The sequence below is a fragment of the Notamacropus eugenii genome, chromosome 2 (assembly GCF_028372415.1).
Source record: "Notamacropus eugenii isolate mMacEug1 chromosome 2, mMacEug1.pri_v2, whole genome shotgun sequence".
Classification (NCBI taxonomy): Eukaryota; Metazoa; Chordata; class Mammalia; order Diprotodontia; family Macropodidae; genus Notamacropus; species Notamacropus eugenii.
In genome coordinates this window covers 287,209,051-287,224,848 of record NC_092873.1, presented here as the reverse complement: position 1 = coordinate 287,224,848, position 15,798 = coordinate 287,209,051, and the positions used below count along the sequence as shown (strand labels likewise).

Below are 15,798 nucleotides of genomic sequence, written 5' to 3'. Positions count from 1 at the left end.
CCTATAGACATGCTCATCACTCCATCCTTGAAAAATCCTTACTTGGTCCTACCATCCCTGTTAACTGTAGTCCTATATCTTACGTATTTTGCTGAGAAAGCCATCTTCAATTAATGCCCCACTTCATCTCCTCTCTTTCTCTCTCTGTTCAATGTCCTCAACATCTGGTTTCCAGCATCATAATTCAGCTGAAACTACTCTCTCCAAAGTGACTGGTGTTCTCTTATTTTCGAATCTAACTGTCCTTTCTCAATCTCCATGCTTTCTGCCCACCCCACAGTAGTTGATGCTGTTGGTACAAAGGGTCTTCCCAATTTGAATACCCATGTTCAAATTTCACTTCTGCCATTTACTACCTGTATGAGCTTGGGTGAGTCACCTCCTTGATCCCAGTTTCCTCAGCTGTAAAATGAAGGGATGGGACCAGATATCTCCTGAAGTTGCTTCTAGTTCCAAACCTGTGATCTTAAATAGATACTGCTGTCCACATCCCTCTCCTAGACACCCCCTCTTCTCTGGGTTTTCATGATACTGCTGTCTCTAGGTTCTCCTATCTCTGACCACCCCTTCCTCAATTTCTTTTGTGGAATCATCCATGCCATATCTACTAACAGAGTTTCCCCAAGGCTCTGTCCTAAGCCCTCTTCCCTTTTCTCTCTCTGCTCTCTTTCTCACTTGATCTCACCAGCTCCTATACAGGATGTGAAGCAACTAGGTGGTACAATGAATACTGCTGGACTTGGACTCAGGAAGACCCAAGTTCAAATTCTGTCTCAGACATTTACTTGCTGTATGACCCTGGGCAAGTCACTTAACTATTCTTAGACTGTCTCCTCAAATATAAAAGAGGGATAGTAAAAGCACCTCATTCATAGGATTGTTATGAAGACCAAATGAGAGAACATTCTATAAAGTGCTTTGTAAACTTAAAGCAAGTTATTAGAACTATAAATGCTATTGTCATGTCATCCTGCAAATGTTTGCCAGGTCTATATGCCTAGGCCTAGTCTCTCCTATGAATTCCAGCACTGCATCATAACTGGATGTCCTGTAGGTATCTCAAACTCAACATGCCCAAAGCAGCCACCATTATCTTCCCTATTACTGGTGGGGGCATCGCCATCCTTCTAGGTACACACATCTGAACCTTAGTAGTATTCTTGCCTCCTCTAAACTCAAAAATCCAATCAGTTGCCAAAACCTGCCCTTTCTTTCCCCTTCATATTTCTCATATATTTCTCAAGCTCTCCCCTCACACAGCCACAATGCTAGTTCCAGGTCTCATCACCTCTTGCCTAAACCATTGCCATAGTCTAATCTGTCTCCCTGCCTCAAGTCTTTCCCTGCTCTGTTCCAACCTCCACACAGCTGTCCTGGATGTTGCATCACAACCTCTGTCACCTCTCTCTTCCTCCCACCTCCCACTTAATAAACTCCAGTGGCTCCATATTTCTCCAAAGATTATACACTCCTCTCTTTACTCTTTAAAATTTCTTCATAACCTGGTCCTTCTCTATCTTTCTACAAATTACCTTCCTCCATGAACTCTAAAATACAGCTGTACTGGCCCTCACACATGCCAGTTTGACTCACACAGTGTTCCATCTGGTGATCCTCCATGGCCAGAATGCTCTCCCCTCAAACCAGTCTCATAGAACCCCTGGCTCCATTCAAGATTCAGCCACAAAGGCAAGAAGCCTTTCCTGATCCTTCACTTGCTACTGCTTTCCCCTCTACCTTCCATCTACTCTGTATCTTGTATGTACTAGCTATGTGTGCATGGTCTAACCCATTAAAATGTAAGGTGAGAATAGGAAGGATTTTTACTTTTATTTCCAGTGCATAACATAGTACCTGGTACTAAATGATCAATAAAACTCTTGTTGATTATCAACAAAAGTAATAGTGATTTCATGTTTGTTGTTGAATCATTTTTCAGTCACGTCTGACTTGTGACCCTATTTGAGGTTTTCCTTGCAAGGTGGTTTGCCATTTCCTTCTCCAGCTCATTTTACAGAAGAGGTAACTGAGGCAAATAGGGTTAAGTGACTTGCCCAGGGTCACATGGCTAGTAAGGGTATGAGACCAGATTTGAACACAGGAAGATGTCTTCCTGACTCCAGGTCTGACACTTATCAACTGCACCACCTAGCTACCCTTCTCAAATATCATTTATAAGGAGAGGTGTTGCATCTCCCCCTCCCCAAGAAGCCTTTCTTGAGACACTTCAAATTATATCACAAAAGCATTATCACCTTATCAGGTATTACCCTTTTTAGTTGTATTCAACAAATACTTGTGAAGCCAGGCACAGTGCCAACTGGTGAGGAGAAAAACACAAAAATGAGAACAGCTCTTACTCTCACAGAGCTTATATTGTCAAGGAGATGTTAATATAAAATATGTACAAAGTAAATATAAAGCATTTCAGGAGTTGGAGAACACCAAATGGGTTACAGTGATGACTAGGAATTTAGACCCGTGATTTGGGTTTTAAATGGAATTAAGAGATTCCAAGAGACAGAGGTAAGAAGAAAGAATTCCATACCCACGTAAAGGCACGTGGAAAAGAATGTTAAGTCAAATTGGGAAAACAACAAATAGGCCAATTTAGCTAAAATGCAGAATAAATGTGGGAGAGTAACTTGAGCTAAGTCTGGAAAGATAACTGGAGCTGAAGGACTCCAATGTGAAAGACTTTAAATGTCAAATAAAAGCATTGTGCTTTTACCTTGAATAGAGAGCCACCTAAAGATTTTAAGCTAGGAAATGACATGATCAGACATGGGCTGCAGGACTGAGTAAGGAGCACCCAAGGACTGACTCTATCGAGGCAGGCTGGTGTGTAGAATTCAGCAAGATTCACTAAAATCTGCATAAGACAAATAGAAATAGACAAAGGCTATATATAGGGAAAGAGATTTTATTTCCAAGAATTTGTACAGACAATGGTAAGTAAAAAAATTGTATTGTAACTTTAAAAAAGGAGCTGCCCTCCTCAATCCACCTGACATAAAGGGGACAGGTTTATGGTAATGCTAGCTTTTTACATTGAATGTCAACATCAGAAAAACCAACGTTGACATCTTTTTTCCTTCAGTCACTAATTCATCACTACCTAAAGGAATAGGTTCCTAGTGTTTTTGTTTGTTTTTTGATGATAGGACATGTTAGCTAAGCTGATAATTTCACTTGGTTAAGGAGTTCCTGGTTCTCTGCTTACTTAATGAATTGAACAAGCTGTGAAAAACACAAATGAGCATTTTCTTCCTACAGAATAATTATGTTCACCTCGTGCATTTTTGGTTCATTTTGGTAAAAATAGCATTTCAGAATAAAATCCCTCAAAAGTTCACACTGATCAACTCAAGAAGCCATAAAGATTGGTTTGGACAAACTGCTGTGAAATGGGACTAGTTTAAACTATGAAGCTGCTCTAAGCACCAACCTCAGAGATGTTAGTTCTATTGGAAAAGAAAATACATTAAAGCTACTGAACTCAGTATGTGCAAAATGTGCTGAACCTGGGTCTCCAGTGAGCCCTTCCAAGCTCACCCCGACCAGGCGGATCTCATTCTTCCCTTTCAAAACAGTCACTTAAAGAGGCTTTCTTCCTTGTCAAAGATCCCATCAATCCCCAGGGAGCACACAATCAGCCACTCATATTCTTCTGGCAGACCAATCCCAAGAGATGGCTGCTCTTGCTGGGTCTTTCTGGATGACTTTCTACTGTTGCCAGGGACTCCAAAGCCAATGGACTCATTCTGTCTAAAGCCTACTTTCCAGAAGCTTTTGCTGGTTTGGAGGGAACAGGTACAAAAGATACTTTGCTGCTCCTCCTGTGGCAAGCACAGACAAAACACTTCCCTTCTGAGAGTTTTAGGAAAAGTAGAAGCACTTCTTTTTTTAACCTTGACAGATAATTAACAGACTCACATCTATGCTTGTTGTTGAAGGTAATTTAATATGTTCAGCCCTTGTTATAGCGTCTTTTTTTTTTTTTGATGCAGAGGCCCTGGCTTCACCAAGGCCAATGATGCTACTGCAGATCAAAGGAGAGAACTGGAGATGACAATACTTTTTTTTTAAATATGGGGTTCTCCAGACAGGCTTGAGCACCCGTTCTTCCTGGGAAACTCCCCTAATGTCAAATGCACATTCATTTTTATTTCCCACATTTCAGAGGCATGAAAAAGCCCTAATCTGTCCAGACACTGTGAAACAACATGGGGATGAAGACCATCCAAATGGTAGCACACTGCCCCCTCTCCAGACTCAATTCTTCTCTTTTTTTCCCCATCCACAGTAGTTTTCAAGAAAAGTATAATATGTAGGATCACAAGAGGTAGCCAGACAAAAGTAGAAGTAATCAATTGAGAAATGTCTTAACAACCTAATCTTTTCAAGGAGTAAGTATGGATCTTAATATTTTGGCTAGAAATGCCAGTAATTCTAATACCTAATAACAAATGTTTGTAATACGGTAGGTTTTCCCCCACTCCCAACTGCAAATAAACTGAAAAGTTCTTTCTGTCAATGTTCCCGCTCCCCCCCAGTGCTTACATTTCAAATTTAATGATAGCATTCAAATCTAGAAAATTTGAAAAATCTACCAAGGCTTAAGGAAAACAACAGCTTACTAATTCTCCATATGCCATTTGATCTGGTAAAACCCTAAGCTCTCTGCATTTCTGAATACCAGCTCTTTCTCTTATCTAGGATGTCTCTGCTTTCTGGCCTGATCCCAAACAGACAAGCCTTTCCCCAACCTCATCATTCCCAAAGACTGTCTTGGCAGAACTCCCACACATTCAGCACCCAGCTAGTTCATCTGCTCTCCTTGTACACAGAAGGCAATGTCTATTATATCCCCAGATGGACATAAAATAGAGAACTTTTCAAAGCCAAACGCTTCCTTGGCATTGTATAACTCCCATTTATCCAATTTGCCTAATCCAGATCAAACAGGGAAAAGTGAAACTTGAAAAATACTCCCTCCCAAGAAATCCTGGCCTAGCCTACTCTTCTACTCTGCTCAGGCTTGCTCAGTTTGAAGAGATCCTGAGGAACTGCTGAGGAACAAAATACATGACAGGTACTCTTCAGCAAGAGGTATGTAATGTTATTACCAAGAGGTGTGCTATGTAGCTGAACACCATAGACTCTTTGCAGTGGATTAATTTATAAACAGATCAGAGGAAGGTAGAGAGATTGGCTTTCTGAAATCCCCTCAAGCCTGAATGATGTGGATGATCCCAAGGAGCTTTTTCTAGGCCTGGCAGGGGCAGAGGATGTGGTGTCATCCTGGGGGGCTTTGCTGATCTCAGTCCGGCTCTTCTACAGGGGGCATAAGTCCCTGAAAGGCCTCTTGCCCCAGGCCCCTTGATTGGCAGTTGGCAGTTCAGATGTCTTAAGAGTTCATTTTATAAAGAGAACGTAAAAGGCCATCACAATGCAGGCAATCGCCACAGCAGCATGCAGCCTGGTTCCAATCACAGCAGCTGGGGAAAAAAAAGCAAAGAGCAAAATGACCCCCTGTTGATCCCAAGTGTGACACTCAGAAAAGGTTCCAGGTTTTCAGGCCCTGCACTCTATGAGGTTTGTCTGCCACAATCTGCCTCTGGCAGCCTCTTCCTTGTCCCTTTTCTGGAATCCTCCATTTTTTACTTCTCCAGGCTAAAAATTTCCATGGTGGGGAGGGGGAGGGAGAGAAAAGCAAGAGGAAACCTCAAGTCCAGGCAGCCCAACCCCAACCTAAGGGGAATGACAAGAGCTTGGCATAACCTGGGTGTGGCAACTCTCAAAGGCAGTTTCTTGTGAGATAAGTCTCTCCCTCCCTCCTCCTCCAGTGATCTGAAAGTCACTACATTTAAGTCCTAGAAGCTTCACTAAAACAGAGCTATATGTTTGTCTCTGTGGTGAATGACACTCCAAATATCCCTTGCCCCAAAACCCTCTTACATCCTCCTGCCAATAGTAGTTCCTTGGTACCTCAAGTTAGGCCACAAGCCTATCCTTATGTCAATTAAAACATGCCAATAAAAAAGACCTAAAATTTTTGGCCTTCCTAGCCAATCTACCTTTTCTGTGAAAGCCGCTGGGCAGTTGCAATGAACTGGGATGGACACTAGGCCACAGTGAGAAAGCTTCCTCAAAGTCACAAGAAACCAGGAACAGAATCCAAATGTCCCATCTCAGAGGCCTGGAGTCAGGAAAACTTATCTTCCTCAGTTCAAATCCAGCTTCAGACACTTACTAGCTCTGTGACCCTGGGTAAGCCACTTAACCCTGTATGCCTTGGTTTCTTCATCTTAAAGGATAATAATAGCACATAACTCCCAGGTCTATTGTGAGGAAGCAGTGAGACAATAAATGTAAAGCACTTTGCACAGGGCCTGACACACAGCAAGTGCAATAGAGATGTTTGCTATTATAATTATTGTTAGCTAATACTACGGCAATCACTCATATAGCACGGCTTTCAGTTAAAGGGGCTGAAAATGAGGCCAAAAAGTCATAGAGCAATGACAGCCAAAACCTAAAAGAGAGGAAAACTCCAGGTTATCTTGCCCAGAATTCAAAGATTTTAAGTTGCTCCTGTTTTTAATGCTTACCTCTATCCTAAATGTCAGAAAATTGATTTCCCTTAGTCCTAGGTTCTTAGAGTCTCTTTTCACTACTCAAAACACTCTAAAAGCTTGAACCTCATCTAATAGAACCCTTCCTGCCTCTTGCAAATTCCTCAATGCTGCCATAAAAATCTGCTCCTCCTCTGCTGGCATAAGCTCACCTTTGTAGAACACACCCCAGACTCCCTTCTTCTCTGAGAGCAGCCAGGTCCTAAGGCGAGGCACCTTCTTGAAGTAGGCACAGGTGCAAACAAAGAGCAAACCAAATACCAGGATCCCATCCAGGGAATAGACTGTGAAAGAGAAAAGAAACAAAATTTGGCTTATCCTAATGAATAGAAAAATTGGTACCTGAGCTAAGACTGATGCTGCTGCCTTGGGAGGGCTGGAAGTGAAGAGAATGGTGTACAGCCCAACCTCAATGGGCTAAACCAACCCTTAACAACATGAAAGCAATTTTCTAGTATTATCAGCATCACCTCAACTAAATTTGAACAAATATTTATGGAAAGCAAGACTATGAAATAGGCTCCTGGTACTTTCAAGTTTCTTAAAGAGTATCTCCTTTAGGCCAACTTCAACTTCTTTTTTCATCCTGTACTTGCCACTAGTTATGCTGAATAGGTAAAACAATGGGTGTCATTCATTAATTACACAAGCAATTATTAAGCACCTACTATGTGCCAGAGATTTGAAACCAAAAATGGAATAGGTTTTGAGAAACTCTCAAGGAGCTTCCCTTGGAGGGGAGAAGGGAGAAGGGAAGAGAAGAGAATAATGAATATATATAAATATAAAATATATACAAAGTAAACGTTAATTTGGGGGAAGAGGACATTGGCAGTTGGGAGGAATCAGGAGATGCTTCATATAGAAGGTGGCACCTGAGCTGAGCCTTAAGGAAGAAGCAAGGAATTCTACGAGGAGGCCCAGGGGCAGGAAGCAGACTATGATGTGCACCGTCCAGGAGGGAGGCCAATTTGGCTGGAATGTGAAGAGTGTATTGAGGAGTCCTTTTTGGTAAGCCAAAGGGAAGGCTGGAGTCAGGTGATGAAGGGTTTTAAACTGGAATAGATTCACTTACGACATAAATTCTACTAGTATAGTATTGTTTTTTAACTTAAGTCAATAGAGAAATCGTGTGCAGGAATTTCCTCCACCCACCCCGCCAATTCTGCTTGATTGGTGCCAGGGAGTTTCACTCAGTTAACTAATATTGCCTTAATAAAGCTATTCTACAAGTATGGCATAGGCTGGACCAACAAAGAGGTAAAGGGCAATGCTTAAAAGGATCACCTGGCTACTGCTGTTGTTTCTAAGAGACCGATAAGAACACCAGCCCTATAAAGTAATCAGGTAGTGGTCCAGGAAACACCTGGCCTTGCGATCCCAACCAATCAAAGCCTACTGTATCTCCAGGGACAGGCAAACTGGAATTAAAGACAAGTACTCAAGAATTCTGAAGCTAGACCACCTGAGAGGACCTACCCTCCCCCCCAGCACCTCCCTTAAAATGCCACCCAAATAGTAGTACTGAAAACTTGCCAACAAGTGAGATACATACAGATATATACACCCATATTTTCAAGCCTTTAATAATGCACCTTAGAGTCAAATATGAGATATGTTAAAATCTGAATAACATCTTAATATCTGAAACCTAAACAAGCTTTAACAAAATAGTGTCCCCCAGTAAAAAAAAAAAAAGGGGGTCATCAGCTCTTCTGGAATCAAGCTTCTGTGCACCACAGATGACAACAGGTTGACAGGGCATGAGACAGAAGCAGAGAATATTTAACATTTTCTTGTTATAATATACCCATTCTTGTACTATAGAAAGGAGAGGGAAGTTTACAGCTAAATACACCAGATTTGGATGTGTTGGCACAATGGGTAAGGGAAGATGCAAGGTTCAACAAACTATAGGGGTTGAAGATCATTTATGCATCATTTCTGGCCCATAATTAGACAGCAACTGTGAGTATGACATTCTCTTACTAGACAGAATATGGAACAAGATCCTAAAAGAAAACCTCCATCTTCTTAAAGAAGAAAAAAAAGGAGCTGGAATCTTCAGCAAGCTGAGGAAAGTTGTAAACAACAAAAAAATCAGAATTCTGGTCTTGAATTCTATTTCTTGCCCTTGCAATTTAAGGTGAATTCCCTTAAGGCAGGGTGATGCAGAGAAAAAGATGCCTGGACCAGCAGTCATGGAACTTGGTCCAAATCCCAGGCTTTTTGATTGCTTTCTAACCTCTCTGAACTTGTCTCTTTACCAGTAGAATAAGGGATTTGGACTAAGTTTAGTCCTTATGCTTTCTTTCAGCTCTAAATCTATGACCTTGACTATAGCTCAAATTTCCTATCCATAAAGGAGAATTTTCTTCCTGAGGAAAATTTTGAAACAGCTAAATGGTATAGTAATTCGGATATCCTACCACCCCTCACAAGAGTTCCTGGGCCTTCATTTCAACTACTGCCTACCCTGACCACTTCACAAAGATTGCCTTCAACAGGCACTGAATCTCTGCTCTAGACTTGTTGTTCAGTTGCGTCTGACTCTGACTTCATTTGGGGTTTTCTTGGCAAAGATACTGGTGATTTGTCATTTCTTTCTCCAGCTCATTTTACAGATGAGTAAACTGAGGCAAACACAGTTAAGTGGCTTGGCCAGGTTCATACAACTAGTAAGGGTCTGAGGCCAGATTTCAACTCAGAAAGAGTGCTCTAACCACCACCTAGCTGCTCCTTGCTCTAGACCTATCCCAGAGTAAAACTTGTTCTCATAAAGTGATCATATTGGAAAGAACCAAGGATCATGGAAAGGCAGATTTAGAGCTAAATGGGATCTCATGCTAAAGGAATTTTAAATGGCTTCATATATTTGCCTCTGGGAGTAATTTTTATTTTAACATGGGACAATAATCATTAACACAATGGAAAGAGTCTCTAATGGGGTAATTTAAACCGTCAGGAACAAGCACATAAGGGAAGATTTTTTGTTTCTCAAATCATATCACCTCCTTAGCTGCTCTCCCTCCTTCTGTGTAAGGTTGACCAAAAAAAGGAACAGAGGAGGATTTTTATCTTACTAAGATCATGACCATAACGCTTCTAAAGCAGAGCCTCCTTTCCCCCCAAGCTGGGGGAAATAAAAAGATAAAACAGTATGGAAATTATCAGGTTACTAAGAAGGAAAGAGGCTCCCCTCCACTCCCACCCCCACAAGGAATTCAATCTCTGGTCCCTAAAGTCGGAAATATTTCCTTAGACATAGTTTGCTACAGGTGTGCTTACCTGATTGATCAGTGTAATAATAAGAACAGTTTATGCAGCACTTTAAGGTATGGAGTACTTTCCTCACAATAACTGGTAGGTAGATCCTCCCTACGGTATACCCAGAGTGTCTGGAAGCAATGAACCCGTCAGAGTTGTTACTTGGGTACAACAGAGGATTAATTTAACAAACTTACAAGCATCGACCACAACCAAGAGCCTAGGATTTGGATACGGACCCTTCACGTTAATAGCACTTCCCAGTATAGGATTCGCAAAACACTTTCCGTATATTATTTTATTTTGTCCTCCCAGTGACCTGTGAGCAGGGAGACGTTGTTATCACCGTCATTTTACAGATGAGAATAAGGGATTCGAAGGCTCATTAACTTGTTCGGGTCCCACCACTGGTTAAGAGCTGGGAGAAGGGAGAAGGCTTCGAATCCTGATCTTTCCGACTTCGAGCCTCCGTCCCGCTCGATCCAACCGACGGGTGACTTCTGGGCCTCAGTACCCCCTCTGCACAACGAGCTAGGATACTTTCCAGTCCTAAACTTGCGGAAGCTCCGCTCGCAGGACACGGACGCAGGCGCCCCCTCCCCCAGCCCCCCGGAGAGCAAGGGAGGGGAGTTGGCGAGCTCGGGCGGCTCCTCCCCCACCCCCCGTGACCGGTCCTGTCCGGCCCCCAGCGTGCTCGGACCGACTCACCGGCCTTCCAGGGTCGGAGAGCGCTCCCCGGAGCGCAGGCTCCCCGACTTTCGGGACAAGGAGGGGGCGGGGAGAGCCGCCACGTCAGTCCGGGCCCCGCCCGCCTGCCCTCCTCCTCGGGCTGCCACGTCTCCCCTCCCCCCTCCCCGCGCCAGGCGCCGCTCTCACCGTTCGTCATGACGGCTGGGCCCGGCCGGGCCAGGGCCGAGGGCCTCGGGGCTCCGTAGGCAAGCAGCAGCCGCGGTGGCAAAGACCGGCTCCCGCTTGACACTTCCCGATCTGAGCCGGGGTGACTAGCAGGGGACAGACGACGCAGGCGCGGGAAGAGGGCGGAGAGCGCCGAACCGCGGCCAGGCCCGACCAAGTGAGCGCCGAGCGTACGTGAGGCGCGTGGCGGCGGAGGCGGTGTGTGTAGTCATGGCAACAGCTTTGGACGCTGGGAGCTGGGCTCCAGGAGCGCGCACCTCTGCGGCAGGTTGTGTTTGCCTGCTGCCCAGTGTACACCCTCCTGCCTCGTTTTTATTTCTGATGGAAATTGAAACTAGCAGGCTGGGTTCGTTCCTTCACTATTACTGTTGTTGACCTGAAAACTTGGTTAGAGAAAGGGCAACAGGCTAAATGCATCCATTTTATGATTTAATTAATTAAACGATTCCCCATAAAGATAACGGTTACACAGCGCTTTGGAGGGAGGATCGAATCTGACCCCTTGATACAGAAATCCTCTGGCTTATATACATTTTGCCGTGACAAAGAAATTCTCTTAGTTGAACAAATCATAAATTTAGTAAAACAAGACAATTAACAAAGTAGTGTCAGTTGAGTCTGATGATCCCAAGCTGTGTGAATCTCCTTTCTGTAGCAGGTCTCTGAGACCAGATAAGGAGAAAATCCCACTACTCTGATGACAGATATCCTGTCCTAAACAGGCCTTTGAAGTTGTGGTATCTTAACAGAGTTGACAAAGCTGAAGTTACAACCCAAGATGCCAGAAGAAGGGTCTGGTAAGGAAGCCCCATTTGTCTGCTTGACATCAAAAGGCATCCTCTAAGTTAAACAAAGGAGACTGTTAGATCCAGGCTCTTCTTAATTCAAACTTTGGCCCTTATTAAAGTCTAAAATTTATATTAAATATTATCACTATCAATAAATGGCAGCTCTAACTGCCGTGTCATAACGACGCAGAGAGGTAGGTAATGCAATTTGTATATTACATATACAGAGTTTAAGCCACTTGCCCATGATTACGCAACTAGAAAATGTCAGATTAGGAGGTGGAACCTGAGCCATCTGATTCCCGAATCAATCTAACCTACCCCAAGAAAACAATGAAAGAAATTATCTCCATGATTCAGTCCCCAAGAAAGGGCATACTATTAGAAGAACTGGGGAGCCATGCCTGCAAGTAATACTAAAATGTAAACTCATTGAGCGTAGAGGATGGAGCTGTTTCCCATGCCTAGCAAAGTAATGTACGCATTTAATAAAGATATTCAATTGATTGATTGATAGGTGCGTAATGAATATTCTCTAAATTAATGCATGAGGAATCAAGACACCTAGGCTCAGTCTCATTAACTATTAACCTTTCTGGGTCACAATTTCTTCATCTGCAAAATGGGAATACCTGTCTTGCCTATTTCACAGGGTTGTGATAAGGAAATATTTCATGTGAAAGCGCTTTGTAAACTGTAAAGAGCAGTAATAGATTGTGGTATTATTATTTTATGGAAATTATTCAGATAATTGTAGTTTACCTGTCTTTTCTGCTAGAATTCTCAAGATTGTCTTGATTATCTCCTATGCTTTGCTCATTCATATGCAACCATGGTGACTGGCCACTAAACCAGAAACAACTAGTATCTTGTTAATGCCTTCCTAATCACCTCTCTATTTACTGATTTCAGAGTGTGAGGCAGACAGAGAAGAAAGGCAGACAGTGTCATATTTCTCATTAAAAGAAAAAATCATTCATTCTCTGTCCTTGAATGGGTTTTAGCTATCCTGAAATAAATGTTTTCTCTACTCTGAATTTGAGCCTCAGGTTTCCTAATCTGTAAAATGGAAGTGGGATATTAATACTGGTACTTCTTACTCTACAAAGGTTGCTGTGAGGATCAAATGAAATATGTATGTTTTCAAGTATAACAACTTTCTAAATACTTGAAAACAGCAATAGCTTTTCATCTAGTTGGAGAATATAGAATGTAATATATACACATATATATGCACAAAACATATATCTATATATACAAAACATATTTATAAACCATATGCCAAAAGGTTATAGGAGTTCATAGGAAGGAGAAATAACTTACAACTGGGAAATCAGGGAAGGTTTCACAAAGAAATTGCATTTTAGCTAGGCTACAGGTATGATTTTGACAGGTAGAGATGGTGGGAGAGGACATTCTAGACCTACAGAATGGTATGGAGGAGGAAGACACAAGCATCTCTAAATCCAGGACTTGTTCAGTGGTCTATTTTGACTATACTATTAGAATAAATTATGGAGAGTGATGTGAAATGAGGTTGGAAAGGCAGATTGCAGCCAGATTGTGGGAGACCTCAATCATCAGAGGAGGGAATTTGAACATTATTTTATTAGCAATGAGAGGTGGAGACAGTTGAAAGACTTGTCTTTGATTCCTGAAACTGCTACTTTCTATCTACAAAATGAAGAGGGTTGGATAGAGAACCTGAAGTCCCTTCCAGCCCTAAAGTAATATTAAATTATTTAACTTCTCTCTTGGACTCAATTTCCTCATCTATAAAATGAAAATGAGTGGTTGGACTGGATGACCTTTAAGATCTATGCAATGCTACCAATATGGCTTTGGGAAAATCACCAAGCCTTTTGATTTCCTCATCTGTCAAATGAGAGGTTTGAACTACATGATCTCTAAACTTCCTTCTAGCTCTAACACTGTGATTCTGAGTCATCAGTTTTTAAGTAGTGACATGATCAGAGCTGTACTTACAAAAGACTAAGCTGGCATCAGTGAGTAGGATGAGTTGAGGAAAATAAGAGACTGAAGCCAGAGAAACTAGATATGAGGCTATTGGAATAATCCAACGTAGAGATTGGGCAGGTTTGAACTGAGGCAGCAGCAACGGAATTGATATAGATACAAATGGTCCCCTAAGGGTCAGTGGGGGTCACTTTCCCAGGCTCTCTGAGGGGATTTGAGGTTCATTCTATAGCCCATCCTGTAACTTGAGGGTGTCCTAATACCCTTTCCCCCTTATCTTGAAATACCATGCAACTCCTACCAAAAGAATTGCTTTTGTCCTCCTTATCCTGTGTTCTCTATCCTGTCATTCATCTTCCTCATCCTGTGTCATAACAACCTTTCCTTATCTTGCAAGCAACCACCTTCTCATCTTATTTGTACTTATCCTGTCCCTAAATCTCCAACCACTATTAGAAACCCTAAAAATTATATGTCTGGTTCTTTTCCTATATCAGTGCCTTTGTTTAGCACCTTGCTAACTCTCGGGTCCATGTGCTTTTGCATCAATATAGCTCCCATTAACTAGTGGTCTAAGTGAATTCTTTCAAATCTGAACCTGCTCTCTCAACTTTGACCTCAACAGACCCAGGGTAGATATAGATGCAAGATAAATTGTGAAGATAGAATCAACAAGATGTAAGTGATGAGAGAAAGAGTAGTCAAGTATGACTCCTAGGATTTTGAATGTGAATATCATTAAGTAGAGAAGTTGGAAGGAAGAGTAGGGTTTTTTGTTGCGGGGGGGGGGGGGGGGGGGGAAGATAATTGGTTTGGTTTTAGTCATTCATTCTGTAAAAACAAAACAATCAAAACAAAAACAAGCAGTTAATTATGTTTCTTCCATTAGAGCGTAAGCTCCTTGAAGACAGAGATGTCTCTGCTTTTTATCTGTAGCCCCCTTACTTAGCATAGAGTAAGTTCTTAATAAATGCTTTGTCATTCACTTTATTCAGTTAGAACATACTTTGCATAATACACTGTGTAAGACACCTGAGGGATAGAAAGATAAGACAAATCCAATAATAGCCTATATGAATCATTTTTGCCCCTTGATAATATTTAATATAAATTTTGGACTTTAATAAGGGCCAAAGCTTGAATTAAGAAGAGCAAATGAGGCTGACTTAGTAAGTTCCTTAGGAGACCCTTTCTCCTGGCATTTTAGTGATAAAAAAACAAAACAAAACAAAACACAGATGTCCTGGGTTGTAATTTCAATTGAAACTTTGTTTACCCTTTCCTGTGTCAGCTATTTCGAGTACCTGTTTAGGACATGAAGCCTGGTGGGATTTCCTTTCTTGTCGTATGTCACTGAGACATATGTTTACACAGCCTGGAATTGCAAGGCCCAACCGACATTGCTTTGTTAATTGTCTTGTCTTACTAAATTTATGATTTGTTCAATTAAGAGAGTTCCTTTCTCACGGTAGAATGTATATAAGACAGAAGATTTCTGTACCAGCCAGCCAGATCTGATTCTGGCTCCGTAGTGCTGTGTAACTGTTATCTTTATGAGAATTTGTTTAATGAATTAAATCATAAAATGGATGCATTTAGCCTGTTGCCTTTTCTCTAACCAAGTTTTCAGGTCAACACCCTATACTAGAGTCAGGTCCTAGGAACATTTCTGAATTTAAATAATTTTTTTTGTTTGTTCTAGGTGTGCTCTGTTGTCTTGAATGCATCAGACTAACAAAGCATGAAACAGAAAGCAAGTTAAGGAAACATTTAATAGCGATCTGGTGCATATCCAGAGTGCCTCAGATGATGTCTTCACAGGGAGCAAGCTTGGGAGAAAATGTCACCTCTTCATGTGAAGGATGTTAAAGAACTGCTTCCAGAAGATTAGTATAAGGGAAATGTCTTGGAGAGACAAACTGTGGAACATGTGCAGATGTCCTATAACTGGTTCTGGTCAGCTAATCAGATGTTGAAAAGGAAGCTCTTTGACCACGGAGTCATTCAAAAAGCTCTGTCAGTTTCAGCCTCTCCTCTGGGTCTCAGTGCTCTGGAAGAAGCTTGGTGACTGACTCGTGAAGGGAGTGGCACTTATGACATTATGAGTTCGAAAGGACCAGTTTCTATCATTTGAGTTTGCAGCAAATGTAGCACATTCATACCCTGAGAAAGGAAGATAGTGGAGCCTGTCTCAGAATCCCATCTTTCCAGGG

At 42.0% G+C, this 15,798-nt stretch overlaps 1 protein-coding gene across 1 annotated transcript; it reads right to left on the bottom strand.

Annotated features, from left to right (window-relative positions):
• Positions 1-2,907: 2,907 nt before the first annotated feature.
• TMEM167B (transmembrane protein 167B) lies at positions 2,908-11,035 on the bottom strand. Its single transcript, XM_072644223.1, has 3 exons — positions 10,782-11,035; positions 6,791-6,922; positions 2,908-5,501 (listed from the first exon to the last, which is right to left on the bottom strand). The coding sequence occupies exons 1-3, from the start codon at positions 10,789-10,791 to the stop codon at positions 5,419-5,421; spliced, it is 225 nt and encodes a 74-aa protein (XP_072500324.1). The 5' UTR covers positions 10,792-11,035; the 3' UTR covers positions 2,908-5,418.
• Positions 11,036-15,798: the final 4,763 nt, after the last annotated feature.